Here is a 22895-nt window from a genome sequence, read left to right as displayed (position 1 = left end):
ATACAATCTCACATGCATGTGTATTAGTGTTTGTAAATGAACAGAAAAAAGTCTGGAAGGATACACATCACACTGTCGACAATAGTAATACCTGGGGTAGGAAGGAACTCTGACATTTTCCTTTGTATGTTTTACAGCAAGCATCAATATTTTAAAAACTACAAACATTAAATGGGTAAAGCACATGGCACTGAGTAGGTGGCCAATAAGTATCTGAATTCTTCTATAAATATTTCATTAGCAAGCATAAATTCTTACTAAAATAAAAATTCTTAATAGCTCAAAACTATATATGTGAAGACTTTAGAAAAACCATGTCAGTGTAAGTTGATGATGTTAACAATATTACCTGAAACTCTAGAAAAACCAGAAAAATTTAAGAAAACCTGACTTTACCAAAATTTTTCCCTCCAAAAATTACTGTTCTTCTAATGAATTAAACACAGGACCCAGCATTATTTCTAGTTTGCAGTTAGCCTACTGTGTAAGCTTGATATACAAGGAGTTGAAACCATCAGTTGCAATCTTCAGAAAAATTAATATGAATATTTTGGCATATTATTTTCTTTCTATTTACATATAAATGTATATTTTTATGTTCAACTGGCACCACAGTGCTTTTTACACTTAAAACTATATTATAAAGATATATAATTTCCTCAAATCCTCTTTGAAAATAATTTTCAATGACTACTTAATAGCCTATTATAAGGATAGATATATCATAATTTATTTAAGATTTACCTGTGGTAATTTAAGTTGCTTTAAAATTTTCACTATTATAACTCTAATGAAACTGTAATAATCATCTTTACAGGATATTAGTCTATTTAGAATTATCAGTTTATAAAGTTTATCCAATTTTTTCTAATGTGGTATATGTTTCTCTTACTGATTTATGAGACTCTCCATTTCACATTAAGTTATGAACATTTTCTAGTTTGTTTCTAGGCTGCTGTGGCAACCAAAATACTGTTTTACTTATTATTTATAATGTATTTTTATATTAGAGCACTGTACTTTTCTCATTTTTGCTTTTTTATTGTTTTAGATGAATTTTAGAATAGTTTTATATTGTAATTTTGATTGAACATGTAATTTTCATGTAATTTTGATTGAACATAGGGTTCAGAGCCTTACTATAAAAAGAGCTCTTACAAGTTAGTAAAGTTTGCTTTTTCATTTTAAGATTTTGAACTCTATTTATGATATAAATGTTGCAAATACTTTTTACCAATTTGTCATTTTTAACTTCTTACGGTGTTTTCAATTTTAAAAAATTGAAATATATAAATATAAAAATACTTTCCTTTTCAGTACTTCGTGTTTGTTTTACAAAGGCCTAGTCCACACCAAGTTTATATGAAATAATCGCCTATATTTTCCTCCAGTACGTTTACAGTTTCATTTTGTAAATATAAAGTTTCTAAAACATCTAGAATTCTGTGTGAGGGAGAGGTCGATTTTTAAAAATAAATGGTTTACCCATTATTTGAAAGCACTACTGAATGCTCCATGCTTTTCCAACTATTTTGAAATGTCACCTTAATCATTATGTTCTTATGTATGTATAATTTTGTTTCTCATCTCCTCCATTTCATTTGATCCAGGCACCAATAAACTACACCACTGAAATTACTGTACCTTTAAAATAAATTTGAATATCAGTATTAGCAGGCATCTTCTCTCAATAATGTCCTTCAGACATCCTCCCACATTTATACTTCTAGGTATTTCCCCCCCAAAATTATGTGTAATAGTATGCTGACAAAATAAAGAAAGAACAAAGAAAAATTATTATAGACAGGCTTTCCAACTTCTACCAGGACATATGCACAAGAATTCAATAGAATTGTTTGAAACTTACTCCAGTTGCCACTCGAATATTTCCTGATGGGGGTCGTATTCCAGAAGGAGGTCTTCCAGGCAACCCAATTCCACCTCGTGAAACAGGGCGAGCTGCAGAAGGTTTGTGATTACTGGCCATTGTTTGTTCACTTTAACCACTATTTGGAAACAAGAAACAGTTCAATTCTTCTTTGGTATCTTCTATAGCAAGACACTGGACATTCACATAGCTTTCCTTTAAACATTTAATCCACAATAACTTTTCTTGTGAATTGCCATTCCAAGTACCACTACAAGGCTAAACCTGCTTCATTTTGTTCAAGTTTGACATTGTTACATTTAGAATGGAACCATGAAATCATTTATTATAATATGCCTTCCTCAGTTCCCTATTTTCTTACTAAAATGCAAGCCCCTCTGTCTTGAGCTCTTCCCATATTCTCGTAAAATTTCTCTTTTCTGACATATCCAGCACCTTTCTTCTCTCCCTACTTTTTCTCTGGGCTCTTGGTATATGATTCATTCCCTTATATTCTCAACCCTGTTATCAAATACTTCATTTTACTCTTTGCTATAACAGAATCCCAGCTTCTCCCCAAAACACTTTCAGTAGGAAAGGCTGTTTTAGCTTCTCAATACACAAATCCAAAACAAAGGGAGTGCACAACACTCCCCTTGCTCCCCAGCGTCACTTTCAAAATATTATTATTCCAAATCTTTAAAAAAAAAATGAACAAGACTCTCTTCCTTTGCAACCTTATTGCCTTGGATCTTTCCTCGTTGCTTTTATCTATGGACCACCTAATCTCTCCCTCCATCTTCACTAAAGTCTTTTGTACCTAGTTCATTCTCTCTATTTCAGTTCCACCAATGTCCTAGATGACTTTCACAGGGATACTGGATTCAATACCTAACATTCTAGGTCACCGTTCCCTGACCTAAATTTCAGTAACCATTTCAACTCCATTTCAGTCATCCATAGCTATGGGTAGACCTGGAGCTTGTCATCACCTGGAATTGTTTCACCTCAGTATCAATCAAAATACTTCATTCTCTGACCTTAATCTCCACTCCTTATACCTATCTCATCTTTATTCTCACTGCATCTCCTTTTAAACCAGTTCCTTAATTCACTCATTCTCTCCCAGTTTTTCAGCCCCCTCCTTTACTCATCAGAATGTATTATTTAAAGTTTGCCTGATAATTTAGAATAGCATTTTTCAGATTATGGGTCACGACCTATTAGTGGGTTGTGAAAACAATTTGGTAGGTTCTGATCAATATATTTTAAACGTGAAATAAAAAAATATAAGAGTTTACTGCACAAAGGAAGGGTATTTCACTAAATTTTGCTTCAGTTATGTTTACATAAATTTACACCTTAGTGAAAAAATATTGCTAAAAACCGCTAATCATCACTTAAGCCTTCAGCAAGTCCTAATTACTATTAACAGATGACTATAACAAATATAATAGCAGTTTGAAGTATCACCAGAATTACCAAAATGTGACAGGCATGAAGTGAGCAAATGCTGTTGGGAAAAAGGCGCTAGCAGACTTACTTGATGCAGGTTTGCCACAAACCTTCAATTTGTAAAACAAAAACAAAAACAACACAGTATCTGAGAAGCTCAAGAAAAATGAGGTATGACTGTTGTCAATGTAAAATTTAAGCCTATTACTCTAGCTTTCCTGATAACTTTAAGAAAATGTACAATATATAAAATTTCCACCTGATTGCCACTGCTTTACTGTCTTGGAGAAAGCTTAGCATTACATCAGTCCCAGAGGGTAAAATACAAAGGGTCATTAGTAACAAACATGCCACTAACTCCTGGGTCATTCACACAATGCCCACCGTTATTCACACAGAGAAGGCGCCTGGCCTTTGATTTCAGAAAAATGAGTGACACAAACTTTAGCTCTGACAGTTACCAGCTACATAATCCCCGCTGGATATGTTTCCTCATCTGTAGGACCCAAGTGTGGCAATGAGCTGTACCTTAGCGCTGTTGTGAAGATGACAGATACCACATATAAAACATCTGCCTCCGAATTACTGCTACCATTATCCTCCCTAAACCAGCCATTTTAACATATATGAAGAAGCGGAAAGCTGCGAATACGAGACAGAAATTTGTTACTTTGAGTAAAATCCCTCAGACCACAGTGAATTTTCTTTTTGAGGCTCTAGAATCCTTCTCTGGTCTCGCCTTGTCAGGTTTCCACAGGAGACTGTCTGAGGAGGTCTCTCCACACGCTTTCCTGGACTGGAGTCGGACTTCCCTAGCCTAGCGACAGGCTGAGGAGAACAGCTAAGAGGCGAAAAGTTCGGAAATATTTTCTTCGGAGCGGACCAGTTTCTCCTACGTGAGAAAACCGGCTGCCGAGGGACTGAGGGAGGGATAGATGAGACCTGGGATTTCTCACCTCCTCCGTCGCGTCAGGAGGGAAGTCGCAGCGGTCAGAAGAGCTCCAACTTCTTTCCGAGGCCGCCACCCCTGCGGAGCCCACCAGTCTGTCTCGGTACCCGTTGGCTCACTCGCGACTCCTCGCTCTCCCTCGCGCAGCTTTCCCAGACCCTCAGACCTAACCACTAGCGGCCCCGCGCGACTGCGTATCCCGGCAACGGAGGCGGGGCGGAGAGAGAGCCCTCATCCTGATTGGCCAATCTTCTGACTCTGCCCCGGTAACTACAAGCTAGGCGAGAGTAAACCGCTCTCGCGAGATTGGAGGGCTAATTTTTGTGGCCGAATACCTTGGTGCTTTTCTGGAAGAAATAGGAGACGGCGACTTGGCTGAGAAAGAACATTTTATTGGAAAATTTTAGTGTTCTTTATAATTACAACAACCTCTCTGATTGTGTGCTCGACCTGCATTCATTCTTAGCGAGTTTTATTATGTCGCTATGTCACCTCACATGTGCTATCATTTAAAGTTATCTGTGGTAGGCAGCCTTGTACAGTCTTTTTACTTCTTATTAGAGATGATTTTCCTTTCTGTTAGGACTGCACAACATACACAGCATTAAGTATAGATGCGTTTCTGGTACCATCTATTCCTCATTTGGTTGGAAGCTTCCTATCTTTTAAGCTTACTTTCAGAGTTCTTTTGGTCCAAATTTGTGAGAAAGGATGAATTAAATGGACAGTAGTCTTAAAATAACTATTTTAGTATCAGTATTTAAAAAAAAATGTAAGAACTACTTCATCTCAAATCCCACCGATCTAGTAAGTAACTACTAGTTGGTTTTCTTCCAGTCTTCCTACAGAGTTAATGTGATTACAGCTATAATCATAACATACATATATATTGGACTTTTGACGTTTTTTACATTATTTCCAACTTGCATACATTATTTATATACAGATTTATTTTCTAATATGCTGCCTTCAAGAAGTTTAAAATGAATCTAATAGAAAATGAAATAATGTCACGTGGCTAACTTCTCACTTCAAGTTTGTAAGATATTTTTATGTAATTCTCCCATCTGAGCCCAACATATTTGTAATGGTCATTTATTATCCTTTTGGACACTGTAGTGAATGGTAGTAGCATTTGCCACTCCAGAATATGCCAGTTTTGTATAAGGATTATTTTGAGCTAAATGCAATTGGAAAGAAGGAGATACAAGAAAAGCTACCACTCCCCTATTTGCGTAAAAGCAGGACATAAATTTTCAAAGGTGTCCCTTCTTGCCTGTCTCTACCAGGAAGGACAAAAGTTAGTCATAGGAGACAACTTTAGACCCTTTGTCAGCCTAGAGACTACACGGAGACGTCTACATAACGAACTTCACTAACTGGCCTTCATCTACCGTTAGCTCCTCATATATTTGCCTCTCCGTAAGTTGCTGCCTCTAAAGACTTGAGGTCCTTTTCTTTTCTTCTGTAAACACTGTTCCTTTGTTAAGATGTTATATAAACCCAGACTCTAACCACCTTTTTGAGTACTCGTTTCTGAGTTTCTCTTGTAAATAGGAGATATACATGTTAATAAATTTGTTTTTCTCTTGCTGATCTGTCTTTCGTCACAGCGCCCCACGGAAAGCCTAGAAGGGTAGAAAGGAAAAAAAAGATTTTTTCTTTCCCTACAACATCTGCTGCTCAACTACTCCGTACACAGAATTGTCTGAGAGAAGCTACTGACATTATGGAGATTTCTTCCTGAGTGCCTTCAGACACAAGGGAGGGGGATTCAGCATTTGTTATTTGTATGCAGATGTCACAGTTGGGAGAAATGTTCTAAATCTTAGAATTGCTTAACACATAAAATATTTTAATATTTTAGAGTACCAAAAACGCAACTTAATGTTCACAGGATTTAAGGCAAATGATTGATTACAACTTGGTCCCTAGCTCTCTCGTTGTAACTAAAAAACAACGTTTAGCTTGTGAAAATCTCCAGAGACTGCAGAGTAGGCTTGGGGCAATCTGGGCTAAAATGCCCTGACACAACGACCTAAGCAATCTTTTTCAACCACAAGAGAGCGCGCAGCCCCTCGGATCAAGATTTAAAATATCTGGATTCGGCGCCCCTGCGGCTCGGGTCCCACTGGCGCGTGGCATTGTGGGACTTGTAGTCCCGGTCCACATCTTGCACTACAGTTCAGCCAGGACTCGGAGACGACTCGGGCTCGGAAAGGACCTGGATTGGGGCGATCGGGCGAAACGGCCGGACGTTAGCTTTTCCTTGGCTGGCGGTCCGAGGCGCGGGAGGGAAGCGAGCTTCAGCTCGGCGTCAGCCTCAGCAGCCGGGACGCACACGCTTTGCGTCATGGCGGGCTGAGACCGATGATGAATTCCGGCGTGTATGTCAGGGTTGCTGTGTCACTCGGCCCGTTCGGCGCTCCCCTTTCCCGTCGCCCTTCCGCACCGGCTCTCGGGCTCTTCCGGTCCTCAGCGGCCTCTCACCTGCAGGCCACTCGCCCGCCGCGCTCCGGCGCACCCCCGGCCTCCCCTGCGGACTGATCTCGCGCGGTGCCTGGGCCCCGGGAGCCGGACCGACGAGGGCCATGGCGAGCGGCGCCGCCAGGTACCGGCTAAGCTGCTCTCTCTCAGGTCACGAGCTGGATGTGCGGGGCCTGGTATGCAGCCTCTATCCGCCGGGGGCCTTTGTGTCCGTGTCCCGAGACCGCACTACCCGCCTCTGGGTCCCAGACAGGTGAGCGCTGCGAGTCCGGGGGCTCCCACCACCCACCCCCGCCTGTGTTGCAAGCTTCCTAGTGCTGATGGGAAGAGAGGGACGTTCCCTGCTGTTACTCTTCACTCTCCCCGGCCTTCACTCCAGTCCTCGTTCCCTCCCAGTTCTGAGAGCACTTGTACTCTGGGCGCACTGTGTAAGAAACCTGTGAGATGTAGGTGGAAAGAGCACCGCTTTCGGGTAACAGACGTACATTCTTGTCCTAGCGGATAATAGAGACGTATGTTCTTGTCCTAACTTGACCACTAACGGGTGGGTGACCTTGGACGAACCTCTTATCTATTGGGCGATGATTTCCTGTGTTTCTTTTAGATTTGAAAATTTATTTGTGCTAGGTGCACCACCCCAAATGAGACATTGTGAAACATCTGACATGTAATTGAAGTAAATCCTCTTCTTTCCCTAGAATTTGCTCTGTAGTTTTCCCTCACATTTAATTTTTGAGAACTTTTAATTTTTGAGAACCTTAGTTCTGAAAAATTGCGTGGCAGAAAGTTGCCTTGGCTGCTCTCCTTATTGTCCAAATTAGAGTTTCTTAGTCTGGAGTGGGCCGTAGTGTGGGGTGGGCCTAGATGGAGGGAATGAAACTTTTCCCATGTTTTGTGGATATGTAGGGATGTACTGTTTTCTTGAGAGAAAGCCCATTGCCTTCAAAAGATTGTCAGAGGGATTAACCAAAAAGATAAATTAAGGAACAGAAGGTTAAGCTCAGGTCCAAATCAAGTTCAAGGGGTCAGTTCTGATTTGGCTGGTTGTAACAGGAAATTTATGACCCAGGAGACCGCTTTCAGTTTAGAAAGAGAAAACTTCAGATGATTTGCTTTGTTCTGTAGTAAGTCTCCCATTAGTATGGGTTTCCCTCGGAGTTTGGGTAACCATGCATAAATTCAGATGATAACTGTTGGTTGGGTGCCTCCTATTTGTTTACAATCCTGAAGAAGAATAAGACAACAGACAAGTTCCCCGTTTTCATGGAGCTTTCTTCTAGTCTGGGAGGGAAGGTGGATCAGAAAAATGTAAAATAATTATTCACTGGCATGTGTACTATGAAAAAAGCAAATATAGAATTGAGGGAAGGGATGTTAAAGGAAGCCCCTCCGAGGAGGGTTTTGTTTTTTAAAGCTGATACCAAGGTGGACCTGGTCATGGGAGCAAGGAATGAGGAGGGATGAATTCAAAGAGCTTTGTAGACATTAGGAGGATCAAGCACAGAGACGCTGGATTAAGAAAGAGGCAAGTCCCTTTGTGCGGGAGGGAATGAGCTGTGAGGTGAGGGCCGGAGCCAGAGGTTGGCTGGAACCAGATGCTATGGTATGAGTGCTGTGAGGAGTAAGCAGAAGCCTTCAGTGAGTTTCATGCAGGGAGCAGCATGATTTGATTGACCTGTTGAGAAGTTCTTCTAGCTGCTGGAGGAGATTGGATTGCCAAGGAATAAATGTGGAAATCTGGAGGCTTTTGCTGTAGTGCAGCCAATACATGATGATAAAACAGACTAGAAATATTGTAGAGCATATTGAATTGGATGAGATGATCTCTAATGGTCTCTTTCTAAGATTCTGTGATATTCCAAATCACTTAGTAACACTAACACCTAACTTTTTGTGTATTCGAGTGTCATTACTGGTTAAGCTTATATCTTTAAAATTGAGTTCAGTAGAAGCATATACCTAGTAGGATATAAACATTGCAGTAAGGAGTAACTAAAGTATGCCCGCTGTCATAGTCAAGTCCCGTCATTAAACTTCACATGTTTTGTAGGACTCTGCTAACTTTTGTAGCTTAAATCACTGGAGCATTTGCATTTTTCAGGAACTTCAGGAATTTGAGGCCGAAATCATTTATTTGAAAAGTGGTGTTTTTTTTTTTAAAGATTTTATTTCTTTCAGAGAGAGAGAGAGAGAATGAGCACAAGCATGAGTGGGGGGAGGGGCAGAGGGCAAAGCAGACTCCTTGCCATGTGGGTCTTGATCCCAGGATCCTGGGATCATGACCTGAGCCGAAGGCAGACATTTAACCGACTGTGCCACCCAGGTGCCCAGAAAAGTGGGGTTTTTTTTTTTAAACTCATGGTTTTGGTTTTGTGTTCGAAATCATTCATGAATTTATTCAGCTAACACTCATTGAGAGCCTGCATTGTGCCGCCCGCAGGAGTGGATAGTGGGTGATTAGCGAGATAAGATTGTTTTCTCTCCGATTTCCAAATGCTTAGAGTAGGGCATCTCATAGTCACTGGGTGATGAGTCTTTTCTACACCCATATAAAAAGTGTCCTCAAGGCTGACATCCTGACAATTTCTATTTCATGGTATGTTAATAAAGTTAATAAAGTGCTGTAAATGTGGCCAAATAGTAAATGAAAATTGTTTTCCCGTGTACATTGTTGATGGAGTTCTTGATCAGGGTAGTTAGTATACAGATGGCTTGGGACTGCTGGGGGAATTTAATTTAGTTTTAGGGAAGCAAAGTAGTTCTATTCTAGGATGCACTAAACAAGATACTGTGTCTTTCGCAAAAGCCCATTGAAAATCCAGAAATTCTCTGGGCCTTCAGAAGACCCTTCAGAATGGAGACATTATTTTTTGGTTAGACACTGAACTGAACCAGTCAACATGCCATTGTTTCAGACTGCTTCAGGCCTCTCTGTAAGCGCACTTCAAATTAAACAATTTCTCAAGTCGGTTACCAACTGTTGCATTGCCTTTTGAAAACTACCCATATTTGAAAGATGCAACTTCAGGTTTAAGGTTGTGTTTTAAATCTTCCCTGACCATGCTGAGGTTGAAATGATTTCTCCCTCATGTAAACACTCAGCACTTTGAGTCCTAAGTTCAGTTAGTTCCATGGGGTTTGTTGAGAAATCAGAGCCATTCTCTTCTCAACTCCAATTTCCCTTTCTTGGAGGCAAAATTTTTCTCTCTTTTAACTGCTTATTTTTTGTATTTTACTTGCACATCTATGTATAAAGTGCTTTATTGCTATTTCTTTTTATTTTAAAAATATTTTAGGCATTTTTGTTCATACTATGGAGTATTTAGCTCTCTTTCTGCCCCCTAACAATCCCCATCATATATGCATTTTTTCTATGCTCTAACCCTTGTAGTTAACCTTAATTTAGACGAAATCAGTATTTTATGACTGCACAGTCTATTTACACCGGAGCTGTGAAATAAATTATGATAACTTTTCCTCAACCATTTTATGATCTCCCTGTTGCTAGTAAGTGCCCTCTTTTAGGTTTTCATTTGTTTCATTTTCTATGTATTTATCACCAATTCAACTTCATATTCCTAGCTAGTTGCCTAAATCTCTTCTCAAGAGCTTTAGACACCCTGGATATTTTAGTTTCATCTTCCCGGCAATGAAAACTGGTCTGTCTACGTCTGGTGCACAACAAATCCAGCCATCTGCCTTCATTTTGCTCTCTACAGTTCCCTCTTTTGGGCCTCTTGTATTGGATTTCTGTTATCTGTGTCCTTTTACTTCTTAGTTTTCTTTCCTGGTGACTTACTGGAGCATATTCTTCAGGAACTTCCTGAAATAAAGTGCATTGGTGATAAATGTATTAGACCTTGCAAGTCTGAAAATGATTTTATTCTGCTTGCCACTTGAATAAAAATTTAAATGTTTGTACTACCGTTCTAATTCCCAAATAGTTTTCCTTCAGAATTAAGGAGCCATTGCTCCATTGTATTCTAGGCTTTAATGTTACAATTGAGAAGTCTGAAGCCAATCTAATTCTTGAGCTATTATTTTTTTCTCTCTGGAAGACAGTGTATATTCATGCATTGTTCTGGGCCATTAGAGGGCCCTTTAATGTGAAAACTCATGTCTGTAAGTTCTGGGACATTTTCTTAAATCAGTTCTTAGGTTTCTTCCTCTTGATTTTCTCTGTCCTTATTTTCTGGAACTTTTAATTCAGATATTGAACTTGTTTCTGAATTTATTTTCCCTCTCTCTCTCTCTCTGCTGTATTCTCTCAGAAATTGCCTTGACTTTTTGTGAAATTATGTTCCTGTTCCATGGTTGCAATATATCTCTAAGAATGATAGTGATGATTTTTTTAAGTTATTTTTTTCTTAGTGGTCTGTTTCCTTCAAATTGGTTTTTTACCCTCCCTATTTATTTTGATCACTATATTTCATGGTGAAGAGTGCTTTCCCCATATGTCTGGTCATCCTTGTTTTGTGCTCATTGTTAAGAGTGGAGGACCAAAAAGCTCCTGGGAGGGTCTCCCCATGGTTGGGGCTTGCTGGCTGTGAGCTTCAGTGTAGGGTTATCTGGCTGGACCATTTCATTGGACTGATCTGCCTGGAGAATGACTGCCCTTGTGAAGGTACCGGTTCCTCATACCCCAAGTCTCAGCTATGCCTTGTGTCCTTCCAGTCAAAGATTTTCAGCTTTTCTGGGTGCAAGACGGGCAGTTGTCTGGCTGGGATATATAGCTGCTCCTCCCCCCCCTCTTAACACTGGTATTAAGTATTTTTTTCCATCAATTCAAGAAATATTTAATGCTTACCACATATAACATTGTGTTAGGAACTTGGGGGGATAAAAAGAAGAATTAGATCTGGATTTTGTCTTTCAGAACTTCATAGACCACTAAAGAAGATGCACAGAAACATCTATAGTAGGAAGTGCTAAGAGTCACAAATAAGTAGATTTAGCGGTTTATATAATATAGATTTTTAAACACATCCTATCTTTTGGATTTCTGTAGGCCTGTTGATAAAATGCTTTCTAAAAGCATATTTAAAAAAAAATAATAAAGTGGATAAGTTAAAAATAGCTACTACCAAATACCTTCCTTTGAGGGTTTTTTCATATGATTTGGCCTCCAACTGATTCTGAAGATTTTCAGTAGTCTTCCTTATTCTAGTTCCTACCCTTTTTTTGTCCCTATTCATGGGTAGTGCCGCTAATATTCTTGAGCTTTTTGGGGATTCATTGGCAGACTGGTCCTCTACTTTGCCTAATACCTACTTAGACCTCAGTTTTCTCAGGTCTCCTATAGCCTTTGCTATTTTTTAATCAGCTTTCAGTATTCCAAGTTATATTCCTGTTTCTTTTTCTTCTCATTCTCCCTGGCCTTGTGGGTTTATGCTTTTCTTTGAAATGTGTGTGTATTTATGTTTATCTGGGAGTCTTTTATATGCAATTGTCCTGTCTCCTTCCACTACATTGTAAACTTTTTGATTTAGCTTGAGTCATGGATATAATTCTTTATATTCCTCTCAGCAGCTAACTTACTGCCTTCACATAGTATATTGTAATCTGTTGTTTGACTTGTTAGGTCAGGCAGTGATGCTGAGTGACTGATGAATAAAACAAATTGATAACTAACCTAAATTCATTCCTTCCTTCCTTCCTTCCTTCCTTCCTTCCTTCCTTCCTTCCTTCCTTCCTTCCTGGTAGGCTCCATGCCCAGCGTGGAGCCCAACACAGGGGTTGAACTCATGACCCTGAGATCAAGACCTGAGCTGAGATCGAGAGTAGGACGCTTAACCAACTGAGCCACCCAGGCACCCCAGAAGCTGATAATCTTTCTAATCCCAAGACATTTATTAATATGCTGTGTCTCTAGAACAGTCGTTTTTATATCCCTGTATTCCCTTGGTTTGCATATTGAAGATGATTGATGGTCTAGCTATTTAGATATACATACTATACTAATGGGTACTAAATTAATATTTCATAGTGTGAAAATATACTCCTTGTGTTTAAGGCTTCTCGATAGTAGATTCCATTATTCCTAATTGCATGAATGTTTCACTTCACTAGGGATTTCTGAGGGTGACAGTCACAGATGAATATAAATAAAGATGGAATATGAGAAAAAGCCATTTATGATACTTGTTTCCCTCTCTTTCCTCCTTTTTCTTTCCCTTAATTAACATACTTTTCTCCGTGAAGTACAAATTAAACTTTGAATTTGATGTGAATCTCAATAGTAGCTAATAAAATTAGATATTTAATATTTAACTTACAACAATAGATCCTTAAAGTAACATGTACTGTAAAGTTCAACCTGAACACTAAAAGAAAATGAGTACTCTGACAATTCATCTCATGTCCTATGCTAAGTCAGGGGCCACATGTATGTCTTATTAATTATCATGTCTTTCTAGTCCTAACAGGGGCTTTACAGAAATGCACTGTATGAGTGGCCACTCCAATTTTGTATCTTGTGTATGCATCATACCTTCAAGTGACATGTACCCTCATGGACTGATCGCCACTGGAGGAAATGACCACAATATTTGCATTTTCTCACTGGAAAGTCCAGCACCACTTTATATACTGAAAGGTCACAAGAATACTGGTGAGTATAATGCTTTGGTTTTTTTTCTATTTGAAGAAGTTTCATCCTTTGGAAAATAAAATTCACATATCTGCATTCCGTACTATTTATTGTTTGTTTTACCTATGGCTATAGCTTGGTAGTGAAAACCTTTTTCGGTCGTCATCATTCTGTAAATTCTCTGTTACAGATTTATTGTTGTCATCAGTAAAGGTTGACATGCTTATATATGTAAAAAGTAGTGTACCATTACAAAAGGAAGAAGTCGTATAATTTTAATTCACTTTGTGGTTTTGGTTTTTCAACTATTTTGTGCAAGGAATTAACATAGGAAGACTAAAAACATTTCTCCATCTTTTGGTTGTTATATCTGTATTTATACAGCAGATCGAAGACCAAGAACAAATGTGTTTAGGGCCTTGATATCATAACTGAAGAATATTCTGAATATTGTTTTCTGTGATTTGTGTATATTTCTGATTGATGTTCCTGGATTTGTGTGTGGCTTCATGGCTCTTTGTTATAAAATGATATGCTTATTAATCAGTGCAATATGTGTACCTATTTTATGTCTGGATCTGTAAGCAAATAGTATGGCCCATCAACACTTTAAACTTAATTCCTTTAAAAAAATTTGTAAGATGTTTTGTGCGTATGTATGTGAAATCTTTAATACAGAGTGATACAGACTTTTTAAACTTTATTAAGGAAGTCTTGACATGTATATAAGAGTATAAACACAGTATTTTATAAGTAGTTATATATAAAAGAGAATAATGCTCTTTTCCACCCATGTATTTACATAGCGTTATATGTATTGTCAGCATGCGGCCTGTCTTGTTTCATCTATCCCCTCTTCCACAACATTATTTTAAAGGAGATTTCCAATATACTGTTTCATTTGTAAATACCTTAATATATAGCTTTAAATTAGGGTTTGGCAAACCTTTTCTGTAAAGGGCCAGATAGTAAATATTTTAGGCTTTGCAGGCCATGTGGTCACTTTTACAACTTTTCAACTCTGCTGTTGTGTACAAAAGCAGCCATTGACAATAAATAAATGAATGAGCATGTCTGTATTTCAATAAATCTCTATTTATGGACACTGAAATTTGAATGTCATAATTTTCACATATCGGGAAATATCTTTCAGTTTTTTCCCTCAATCACTTAAAAATGTAAAAACTATTCCTAGTTTGTACACTGTACAAAAACGGGTGGCCCATAGGCCATAGTTTGTTGATCCCTCTAAAAGATAAGAATTTTTTTTTAATAATCATTACGCCTAAAACAAAACCTAATTTCTTATTATCAAGTATCCCATGAAGGCTCAAATTATACTCAGTTGTCTCATAAATGTTTTTTTACAATTTGAACTGTGACTGAACTAAGGTCCACATGTCTTTTCATCTATGGGTTTCTTTCCTTTTTTTTCCCCCTCTCTATTTGAAACCAGCTAATTTATCCTGTAGGCTTTCCTGCAATCTGAACTTTGCTGATTAAAGCCTCATTGTTTACTTTTATATGTTCCTCAATCCCCTGTATGTCTTATAAGCTATTAGATCTAGAAGCTTAATTCAGATCAAGTTCTTGGCAAATACACGTTATAGGTAGTATTGCATACTTTCAGCTGTAGCACATTAAGAGGCACTTAACATCTCTGTGATGTTAAGATTAATTAGTAGGTTCGAGTGTTGTATCATTCATTCATTTTAAATTCCCATCAGTCTTTTATGTAATGGTTTTCAGCATGTATTGATGATCACACACAGATCTAGTATTTCATTAAGATTTGCAAGATCTATGTACTCTAATTCTACCATTATTTTTGCATTTATAAGCTAGCATTTTTTTAAATATAGAATTTTCTCATATCAATTCTTTGGTTACATGGGAGACTTTTATACAGGGAAGGCAGGATAAATGCTCTTTTACAGAGTTTCAGAGTGAGCAGGTTTCCTAGCATCTTTTTTTTTTTTCTTTTTCATTCTCAAATTGTCCCATATTTGACCGTTGGAAACCTCTTTAAATTGGCCCTGGTGGACTTTTGATAAGACCTTTAGCAATCTTCCTTGCTTTTGGTACTACAGAATGTTCCAGGTTCACTTTATGCATTTCTTCTTCTAGACCTGAAATCAGCTGTTTCACCAAGAAGCCCTGTTTTTTGCTTTTGTTTTTTTAATGGGGCAATAATAACTGGAAACCTCAGTTTGGGCTGTAATGGTGTTCAACAGGAATTTTTTAAACCTTATCTTGTTCTATAATTCTATAAAATATATACAATTTCAAAGGAAAACAACAAGGTATGTTCAAAGAAGTCTAGATTTAGTCTGTGTTGCCTTCTTGCACTATCTTTTTCCTTATATTTTTTATTAAATTTGTTAGCGGATAGGTATGTATATTTATATTGCTCCTTTATATATAAAAGATAAAAAGATACTATATGAAATTTTCTGCCTTCCTCTTTTTGCTTGATAATATTACCACCTTGGAGATCTCTTTATTATGCTATATAGACATCTTCTTCATTCGTTTTTACAGTGGCATTTTTATTCACTGTTTAGCTAGCTGTGCTATGGTGATTCTAGCTTATTCAACTAGTCCCCTATTGATAGGCATCTGAGTTTGCAATCTTTTGCTAGTACAGATACTGCCATGATAAATGGCTCTGTACATATGTCATTTCTTTCTCTTGGAAGTGTCACTTAGGTATAATATCCATTTCTGGATCAAAAGATAAGTGCATATATGTTTTGTTATAAGTGCAAAGTAGTTTTTTGTTGAGTATTGTGGAGTCCCTTCATTAGTTGTAACTTTTTCTGCATTTCCAGCAGCATCATGAGTCCCTATTTTCCTTACCGATGGAGTATGATGTCAGATTTTTAGATTGTTGCCAAAATGATAAGTGAAAAGTGAAATTTGCATCTCTCTTTTTATAGAGAGGGGCATCTTCCTATATGGAAGGGATTTTTATCCTTCTTTTTCCTGTGAACTGTATTAAAAACTCTTGCCCATTTAATACAGGGTTACTGGCCATTTTTGAAATCCTTAATTAGAGTTATTAACCCGTTGATACAAATCACAGTTTTTTTCCCATTTTGTTATCTTTTTTACTTTGCAATTTTTTTTGTAGTGCAAAAGTCAATTTTTATGTAATCATGTTTGTCTTGATCTTTTACGGTGTTATGAGATCTTATAGAAATCTGTAGAGTAAAAACTACTGTTTCAGTTTTGTAGGGTGTTTTTTTCTGCCTGATTTATTTGTACTTTATTATAAGGTAATCTTTTGTTATTTTGTTAGTTTGCTTGATGTTTTAGAGGCCAAATATTATTTGTTTTTTTTCCCCTCCTTTGATACCCCATACCATGCTAGTGAATTTAGCTGAAGAAATTAATGATTGACATTCTTATATTATTTTTTGGTCAGTTTTCTAGTCCAAATCTTATTTTCTAGATAGTAGAGTAGTACTATCTTTTAGTTGATATGTATAACACTTCCCAGTTACATTATAAGTTGTGATTCTTTTTTTTTTTTTTAAGATTTTTTTATTTATTTATTTGACAGAGATAGAGACAGCCAGCGAGAGAGGGAACACAAGCAGGGGGAGTGGGAGAGGAAGAAGCAGGCTCACAGCGGAGGAGCCCGATGTGGGGCTCGATCCCACAACGCCGGGATCACGCCCTGAGCCGAAGGCAGACGCTTAACTGCTGTGCCACCCAGGCGCACCTATAAGTTGTGATTCTAAGTAATTTTATGTTACATTATATGATATCGTAAGGCTTTTCTCCCCTACCTATTCAAAGCTAAATGCTCCCTATGCTTATTGAAAGAGATTTATTTTGTTATTCGTCCTTTCTGCCTGATCGTGAAAGAAATTTTAAGAAAGAAGTTTTCTGATCTCTCAAAATAATGTTTCTCTTGAATTATATGTTACATTGATCTCTGAGAGAATATAAAAAGCATTCCCAATTACAACTGTCAAGGTGAGACATTTAGAAAATTGGAATTGGCAGCTAATTCTTCTTATGAGAGAACCTCCTGTTCCCACAGATTTAAAAACCGAACGTTATTTTGTAAATTCAGCTTGATTCACAATTATCCGTTAGGAAATACATGGTATATATTTTTGGAGGTAAATTATTATTATCTGAGAAATAAGTTTATCCAAAAGAAAAAAGTTTTTAAAAATTAACCATTTCCTGAAAACTTATGGTTCTTTGTTTTTAGACTGGTTCATGAATAATGTATTAATATAAAATCAAATGGTTAAATTTACTACTCTTCTGGACATTTGAGTTTAAAGAACAACTGAGGATGCATAACCTTTAAGTTGATTTTTTTTAAATTTTTAATTATTTGAAAAGGAACTTTTCATATAAATGGAAAATTTTACTTTGATTTCAATATTCAGATACAGTAATCATATTTTTATGTGTACAGTAATCTGTTTCGGTCTTTGTCCCTATGACTAAGCATAGGTAATACTTTACAGATCCACAGAAGGTATTTTCTGTTTCAATTACCAAGACTATTTCCTGATTATCTAATTTTTTTCATTTTAAAGATTAAAATCATTTCATTTCATTTCTCTGAACTTTAGTTTCCTCATCTGTTAAATGGGAATAACAGCAGCCCTTAGTTCCTGGGGTTCTTGTGGAATGTAATGTACTTTTTATGGTGTCTGGCACATGGTAATGACTGTGTGTCTCTTAGTATCACTAAGCAAAGGTTTCTGCTTCTTTGCAGAAGCCCAACACAAGCACCTGTTTACAACTTCATATTTTACATACAAATCCTATTTTCCTTTTGTCCTACTTGCTTTTCTACTTGTTTTTAGTTTTATTATATTATATATATTTATGAAAGTCACTTAAGATTTTTTTGGAGTAGAGTAGGTAACAGAATTTGGGGAATGTTTGTTTAAATGTAATCAGTACATATATTGTTCTTAAATTATATTCCTATCCAGGTTAAAAATTGTTTTTTCCTAAAGTTAATGGCCCCTTTTTTTCATTTCCATATTTTTCTGCATAACTGTAGCTGATATTTTACAAGGGTTGCAGGAAGTTTCCTAAATGCCTGTTACATTTTTCAAATAGTCTAACACATAATGAATCAGAATAGGCTAAGTTATGTTATAGTAACAAACACTTCCCTGATCTCAGTGTCATCACACAAGAGTATTTCTCACTCACTGTACATAGTCATCATGGATTAGTGAAGGGAATCTGCTCCTGGAGTTTCTCAGGGACCCAGACTGATTGGGGGCTCTCTCTTTCTATATGCTTCTGGAATTTGTTGTAGCAGAGAAAGGGCAGTGTGATTAATAATGCATTGACTCTTGAAAGCATTTACCTGAAAGTGTCAGCCACCATTCATACTGTTGACTAATGTGTGCATCATTGGCTCTGCCTAACGTCATGCACAGAAAGGGCAAGCTACCACAGTCTGCCTCTGGTTATCAGTTATTCAGCTTGCTGTCCCTTATGCAGGCAGAACATACCCACCTCTCTCTCAGTGTCAGACAAGCCAAATTTCCCATCCAGTTAGAGCATCAATCCCAAAGTTAAGAATCTCTGGGTGATAGATATTGTTTTAAGCATGAGAGAGGTGGTGCTCAGGTGTTTTGACATCAGGTCCAGCCCTCTCTTGAAGTCAGAGATCTGTGGGCTAAAAACACAGGTTCTCTGTCATCCATTCACCCAGTTATACAGTTGTGGAACTGTAGGGTAATCAGAGCCAACACTGCCATTCAGAAAAGGGAATGGTGCAAGACAGCAGTTCCTAATCTGTAGTCATATTGACATCTAGACGGGCGTCTGTTTCAAGAACTTACCTACTTGGAGAGTGAAGAGATTTTTGTGATCTGGTCTCTCTGGTCTCTAAAAGGGGTTCCCCAGTCCATTATTCTTCACAGCTCTCCTTCAGCCTTCCTGAGTATTCTTTCTTTTCTGTTATTCTCCTTGGTCACCTTGATGCATACCCTCCTTGGAGACGGAACAGCATTCTCAGCTTGCCTTCTGCCTATAAGATTTGGTGCATAGGGGTCATTTTAAGTCTTGAACAGTCACAGACTTTTTTTTTTTAGTTCTTGGCAATGCAACTCTCTTATTAGGCTTCTTGCCTATTTGATTCCAGTCAGACCTCTGTGTCAATAGCCATACCCTCAGCTGTAGCCTGATTTGTTGTATTTCTCCTCCTCTCTCCTTTCCTCTTTTCCTACCTGCCTTTCCAGATATTACTACTGAAGCCTTGAGCCTGTCAGAGCTCATTGGGAAAGCTGCACCCTCAGGTTCTTTTCCTTGAGCCATTCACCAAGCTGAAGGCATTTATTTTCATGGTGACAACCTAATTTCCTTTGCTTTGAATATACTTAAAATCCATTTAGAAATGTTGGCACTGTGCATGCTGGTCGTGTTTTTGATTTGTTCCTCTTGCATGGCTGAGTTTCATTTGTCCTTTGCTGCTAAATGGCCTTCTCAGGTTTGTATTTTATCATTTGGGGTTGAGAGGCAGTTGGCTCTTCTCACCCTGCAAGTCCCTAGTTTCTGAACTCCATTCCTGCGTGAGAACCAGCCACTTCTTGATCTCATTCCATTCTTTTAGTACTTAGATGTAACTGATAGCAACTGACGTCTATCACCGAAGTCCCATTTTCCAACCTCTTTCTTTTGAGCTACGAGTCTATATCTTGTCTTGGGTTATTGCCGGCAGCAGTTTCACCAGATGCTCCTCACTGCGTAAGGGTTACCCCACTTCCGTTGTCTGATGACAGTGTCCTCCTCACTACCTGCCCATTAATCTAATGCCATTTTTAGGTTTTTGTTTCAGCAGGGCCTCACTTGTGCTACCAGTTTCTGAATCAGTCAGGTAGGCTAGGTGACCTTGTAATAGACAATTCCAGAATTTCTGGAGCTTAACACAAGAAAAGTTTGCTTTGCTTCTTACAGATCTAGTGCAGTGCAGCAGGGGGCTCTGCTCCTTAAAATTATGCAGGGATCTGGGGTGACAGAGGCTTCATCTCAATACGTGCTTTCACAGACACTGTGAAAGACACTTTCACAGCACCAGGGAGGGAACATGGATGGCTTAATCGTGTACCTGTCCTTAAAGTTTCTACTGGTGAATAACATTTCTGCTCATTTTTCAATGCCAGAACAAGTCATGTGGCATGCCTAAAGCCAAAAAAAACTGGGCAAGTTCAGTATTACCATTTGTTTAGAAGGTAAAGAGCAGAAAATATCTGATGAATATCACTAATGGCTACCACACACATCACAATATTTATGTGTTCCATGTTTTTCCTGGAAACTTACCTCTTCAGGCCTGCTGTTGGATTGATGCTCTGGGCTGATGTCAACCCTGTATTCCCCTTTGCCAATATATTTCCTAGAAAAAATTCCCATATTTTTATCATTTTTAGCTTGCACTTTCGTTTTGGTGTGATAAAGCTATTGTAGCTTCTTAAGAAAGCTGCGACATAGGGCTATTTTAAATATATTTGTATATTAGAAAATGGCTTTATTCTGTCCTTACATCTGGTTGTTAAGTTGGCTAGATGTGAAATCCTGTGTTAAAATCATTTAATCATATGGGGTGCCTGGGTGGTTCAGTTGTTAAGCGTCTGCCTTTGGCTCAGGGCATGATCCTGGCGTAGTGGGATCGAGCCCCATGTCAGGCCTCTCCGCTATGAGCCTGCTTCTTCTTCTCCCACTCCCCCTGCTTGTGTTCCCTCTCTCGCTGGCTGTCTCTCTCTCTGTCAAATAAATAAATACAATCTTTTTTTTTTTTAATCATTTAATCTTAGAATTTTGACGGCATTGCTCTATTGGCTTTTAGTGTCTGGTGTTAACTGAAGAGTTTGATGCTGTTCTGATTTCCCATCTTCTATGAGACACACTGCTGGTCCCCTTGTAAGCTTTTAGGATCATCTCTATTTCTGATGTAACAGATTTTCACGGTACATCTCTGTCTCCGAAAGTACCTTAAATTTGGCACCTTTGTGGGTTCATTGAATTTAAACATTTGTGTCCTTCACTTTCGAGTCTTTCTTGTATTATTTCTTTGTCCCCTCTGCCCTGTCCCCTATTATCTCTTTCTGGAGTCCCTTTCATTGGATATTGAACATTCTGAAATTATTTTCTGACTTTTTACACTTTTTTCATTTTTTGCGTCTTTGACTTTTTAGTCTAATTCTCTGGGGAGACTTTTTTTTTTCTAGTGCCATTTTGTTTTGGTTTGGTTCTTCTACTTTTAGCTTTTATTTTTCTTGTTCTGTCACTAGCTTTTCTTATATAATATCTTAACCTATTTGCAAATATTATAGTATTCGTTTTTTGTTGTTTTTGTATGTGTTTTTACTTCCTTTTTTTTTTTTAAAGATTTATTTATTTATTAGAGAGATAGTCCTGGGGAAGAGAGAGTGGCAGAGGGAGAGAGAGTCTTAAGCAGACTCCAGACTGAGCGTGGGGCTTGATCTCATGACCCTGAGATCCTGACCTGAGCCCTGAAACCAAGAGTCGGATGCTTTAAGCAACTGTGCCACCCAGGCACCCACATCTTTTCTTTTCTTTTTTTTCTTTTTTTTTTTTTTTTGGCTTCCTAAAGTTGGATTTGTCTCTTCTGGATTGCCTACCCCCTTCCGCCTTATTTTTGTGTTTCTTTGTTTTGATTTTTGTCTTTCATGTTGGAGACTTTGATTAAATGCTTGTTGATATTAAATTGGCTGCTCATATCTAAGAATAAGATATAAAGAAGTAGAATGAAAACTTTTTAGCTTGTGTAGATAGATTTTGGTGATTGGTGGGCTTCATTAGAAGGCAATCTGGTGGTGGTCTGACCTTTTAGATGGGACACCTCACACATGTCCTTATCTGAAGTTCTTTAGCATTATTCAGCCTTCTAAAGCAGAACTCTCCTGTCTCTTGCCTGGGTGGAGGGGAATATATGCATGGCTGCTGGTATTGTGGGAGAAAGGGATGTAGATTTTCCATTTATTTCCCTTGTGTTTCATGAGCTTCTTATTCCAGACCTTTATTTTGCCCAGCTGCCTGAATCTACAAATTGTGCTTCAGTTTCTCTAGAGAATAAACCTTCAGTTTTCTGCAGTGGGTGAGGATGTACTTTCCTGGCAATGTAGGCTGAAAGGAGAGATCTAGCATTTCAAGTCCTCTTCCTAGCCCCATTCTCCATCTAACGTAGTAGCTGGATATTGAGTCTCATGAGGGTTCCCTGGTGGGAGTCACTCTTTCTAATCTCTCTCTGTGGGTGTTTAAATTATGATCTCCTCCATTTTGCTAAGTCAGTTATGTTATTTTCTGTTTTCTTTGTCCTTGTAGAATAATACCATTGGTAGCTTTACTGTGAACAATCTGCCAAATTTTTTTGAAAGATTTATTTACTTGAGAGAGAGAGCACGAGCGAGCAAGCAAGGGAATGACTGTGGAGAGGGGCAGAGGGAGAGAATCTCTAGCAGACTCCCCACTGAGCTCGGAGCCTGACACAGGGCTCAGTCTGAGGACCCTGAGATCATGACTTGAGCTGAAAG

At 38.1% G+C, this 22895-nt stretch overlaps 2 protein-coding genes across 3 annotated transcripts in view; one reads left to right on the top strand and one right to left on the bottom strand.

Moving 5' to 3' along the window:
* IFT74 (intraflagellar transport 74) overlaps window positions 1–4472 on the bottom strand; it is an 81208-nt gene extending 76736 nt beyond the window's left edge. For both annotated transcript variants that reach the window (XM_026506431.4, XM_057313496.1), the window contains exons 1-2: window positions 4279–4472; window positions 1868–2006 (exon numbers count right to left, since the gene is read on the bottom strand). In XM_026506431.4, the coding sequence (XP_026362216.1) occupies window positions 1868–1987 (120 nt within the window). In that variant the 5' untranslated portion in view covers window positions 1988–2006; window positions 4279–4472. The remainder of the gene's footprint in view (window positions 1–1867; window positions 2007–4278) is intronic.
* Window positions 4473–6424: 1952 nt separating this feature from the next.
* PLAA (phospholipase A2 activating protein) overlaps window positions 6425–22895 on the top strand; it is a 39172-nt gene continuing 22701 nt past the window's right edge. Inside the window, exons 1-2 of the mRNA XM_026506434.4 lie at window positions 6425–7011; window positions 13175–13368. Coding sequence (XP_026362219.1) covers window positions 6863–7011; window positions 13175–13368 — 343 coding nt within the window. The 5' untranslated portion in view covers window positions 6425–6862. The remainder of the gene's footprint in view (window positions 7012–13174; window positions 13369–22895) is intronic.

Source organism: Ursus arctos, unplaced genomic scaffold, assembly GCF_023065955.2.
Source record: "Ursus arctos isolate Adak ecotype North America unplaced genomic scaffold, UrsArc2.0 scaffold_18, whole genome shotgun sequence".
NCBI classification, from domain to species: domain Eukaryota; kingdom Metazoa; phylum Chordata; class Mammalia; order Carnivora; family Ursidae; genus Ursus; species Ursus arctos.
Note: the sequence above shows the minus strand (reverse complement) of the source record. Positions and strands in the feature narration are given on the sequence as shown.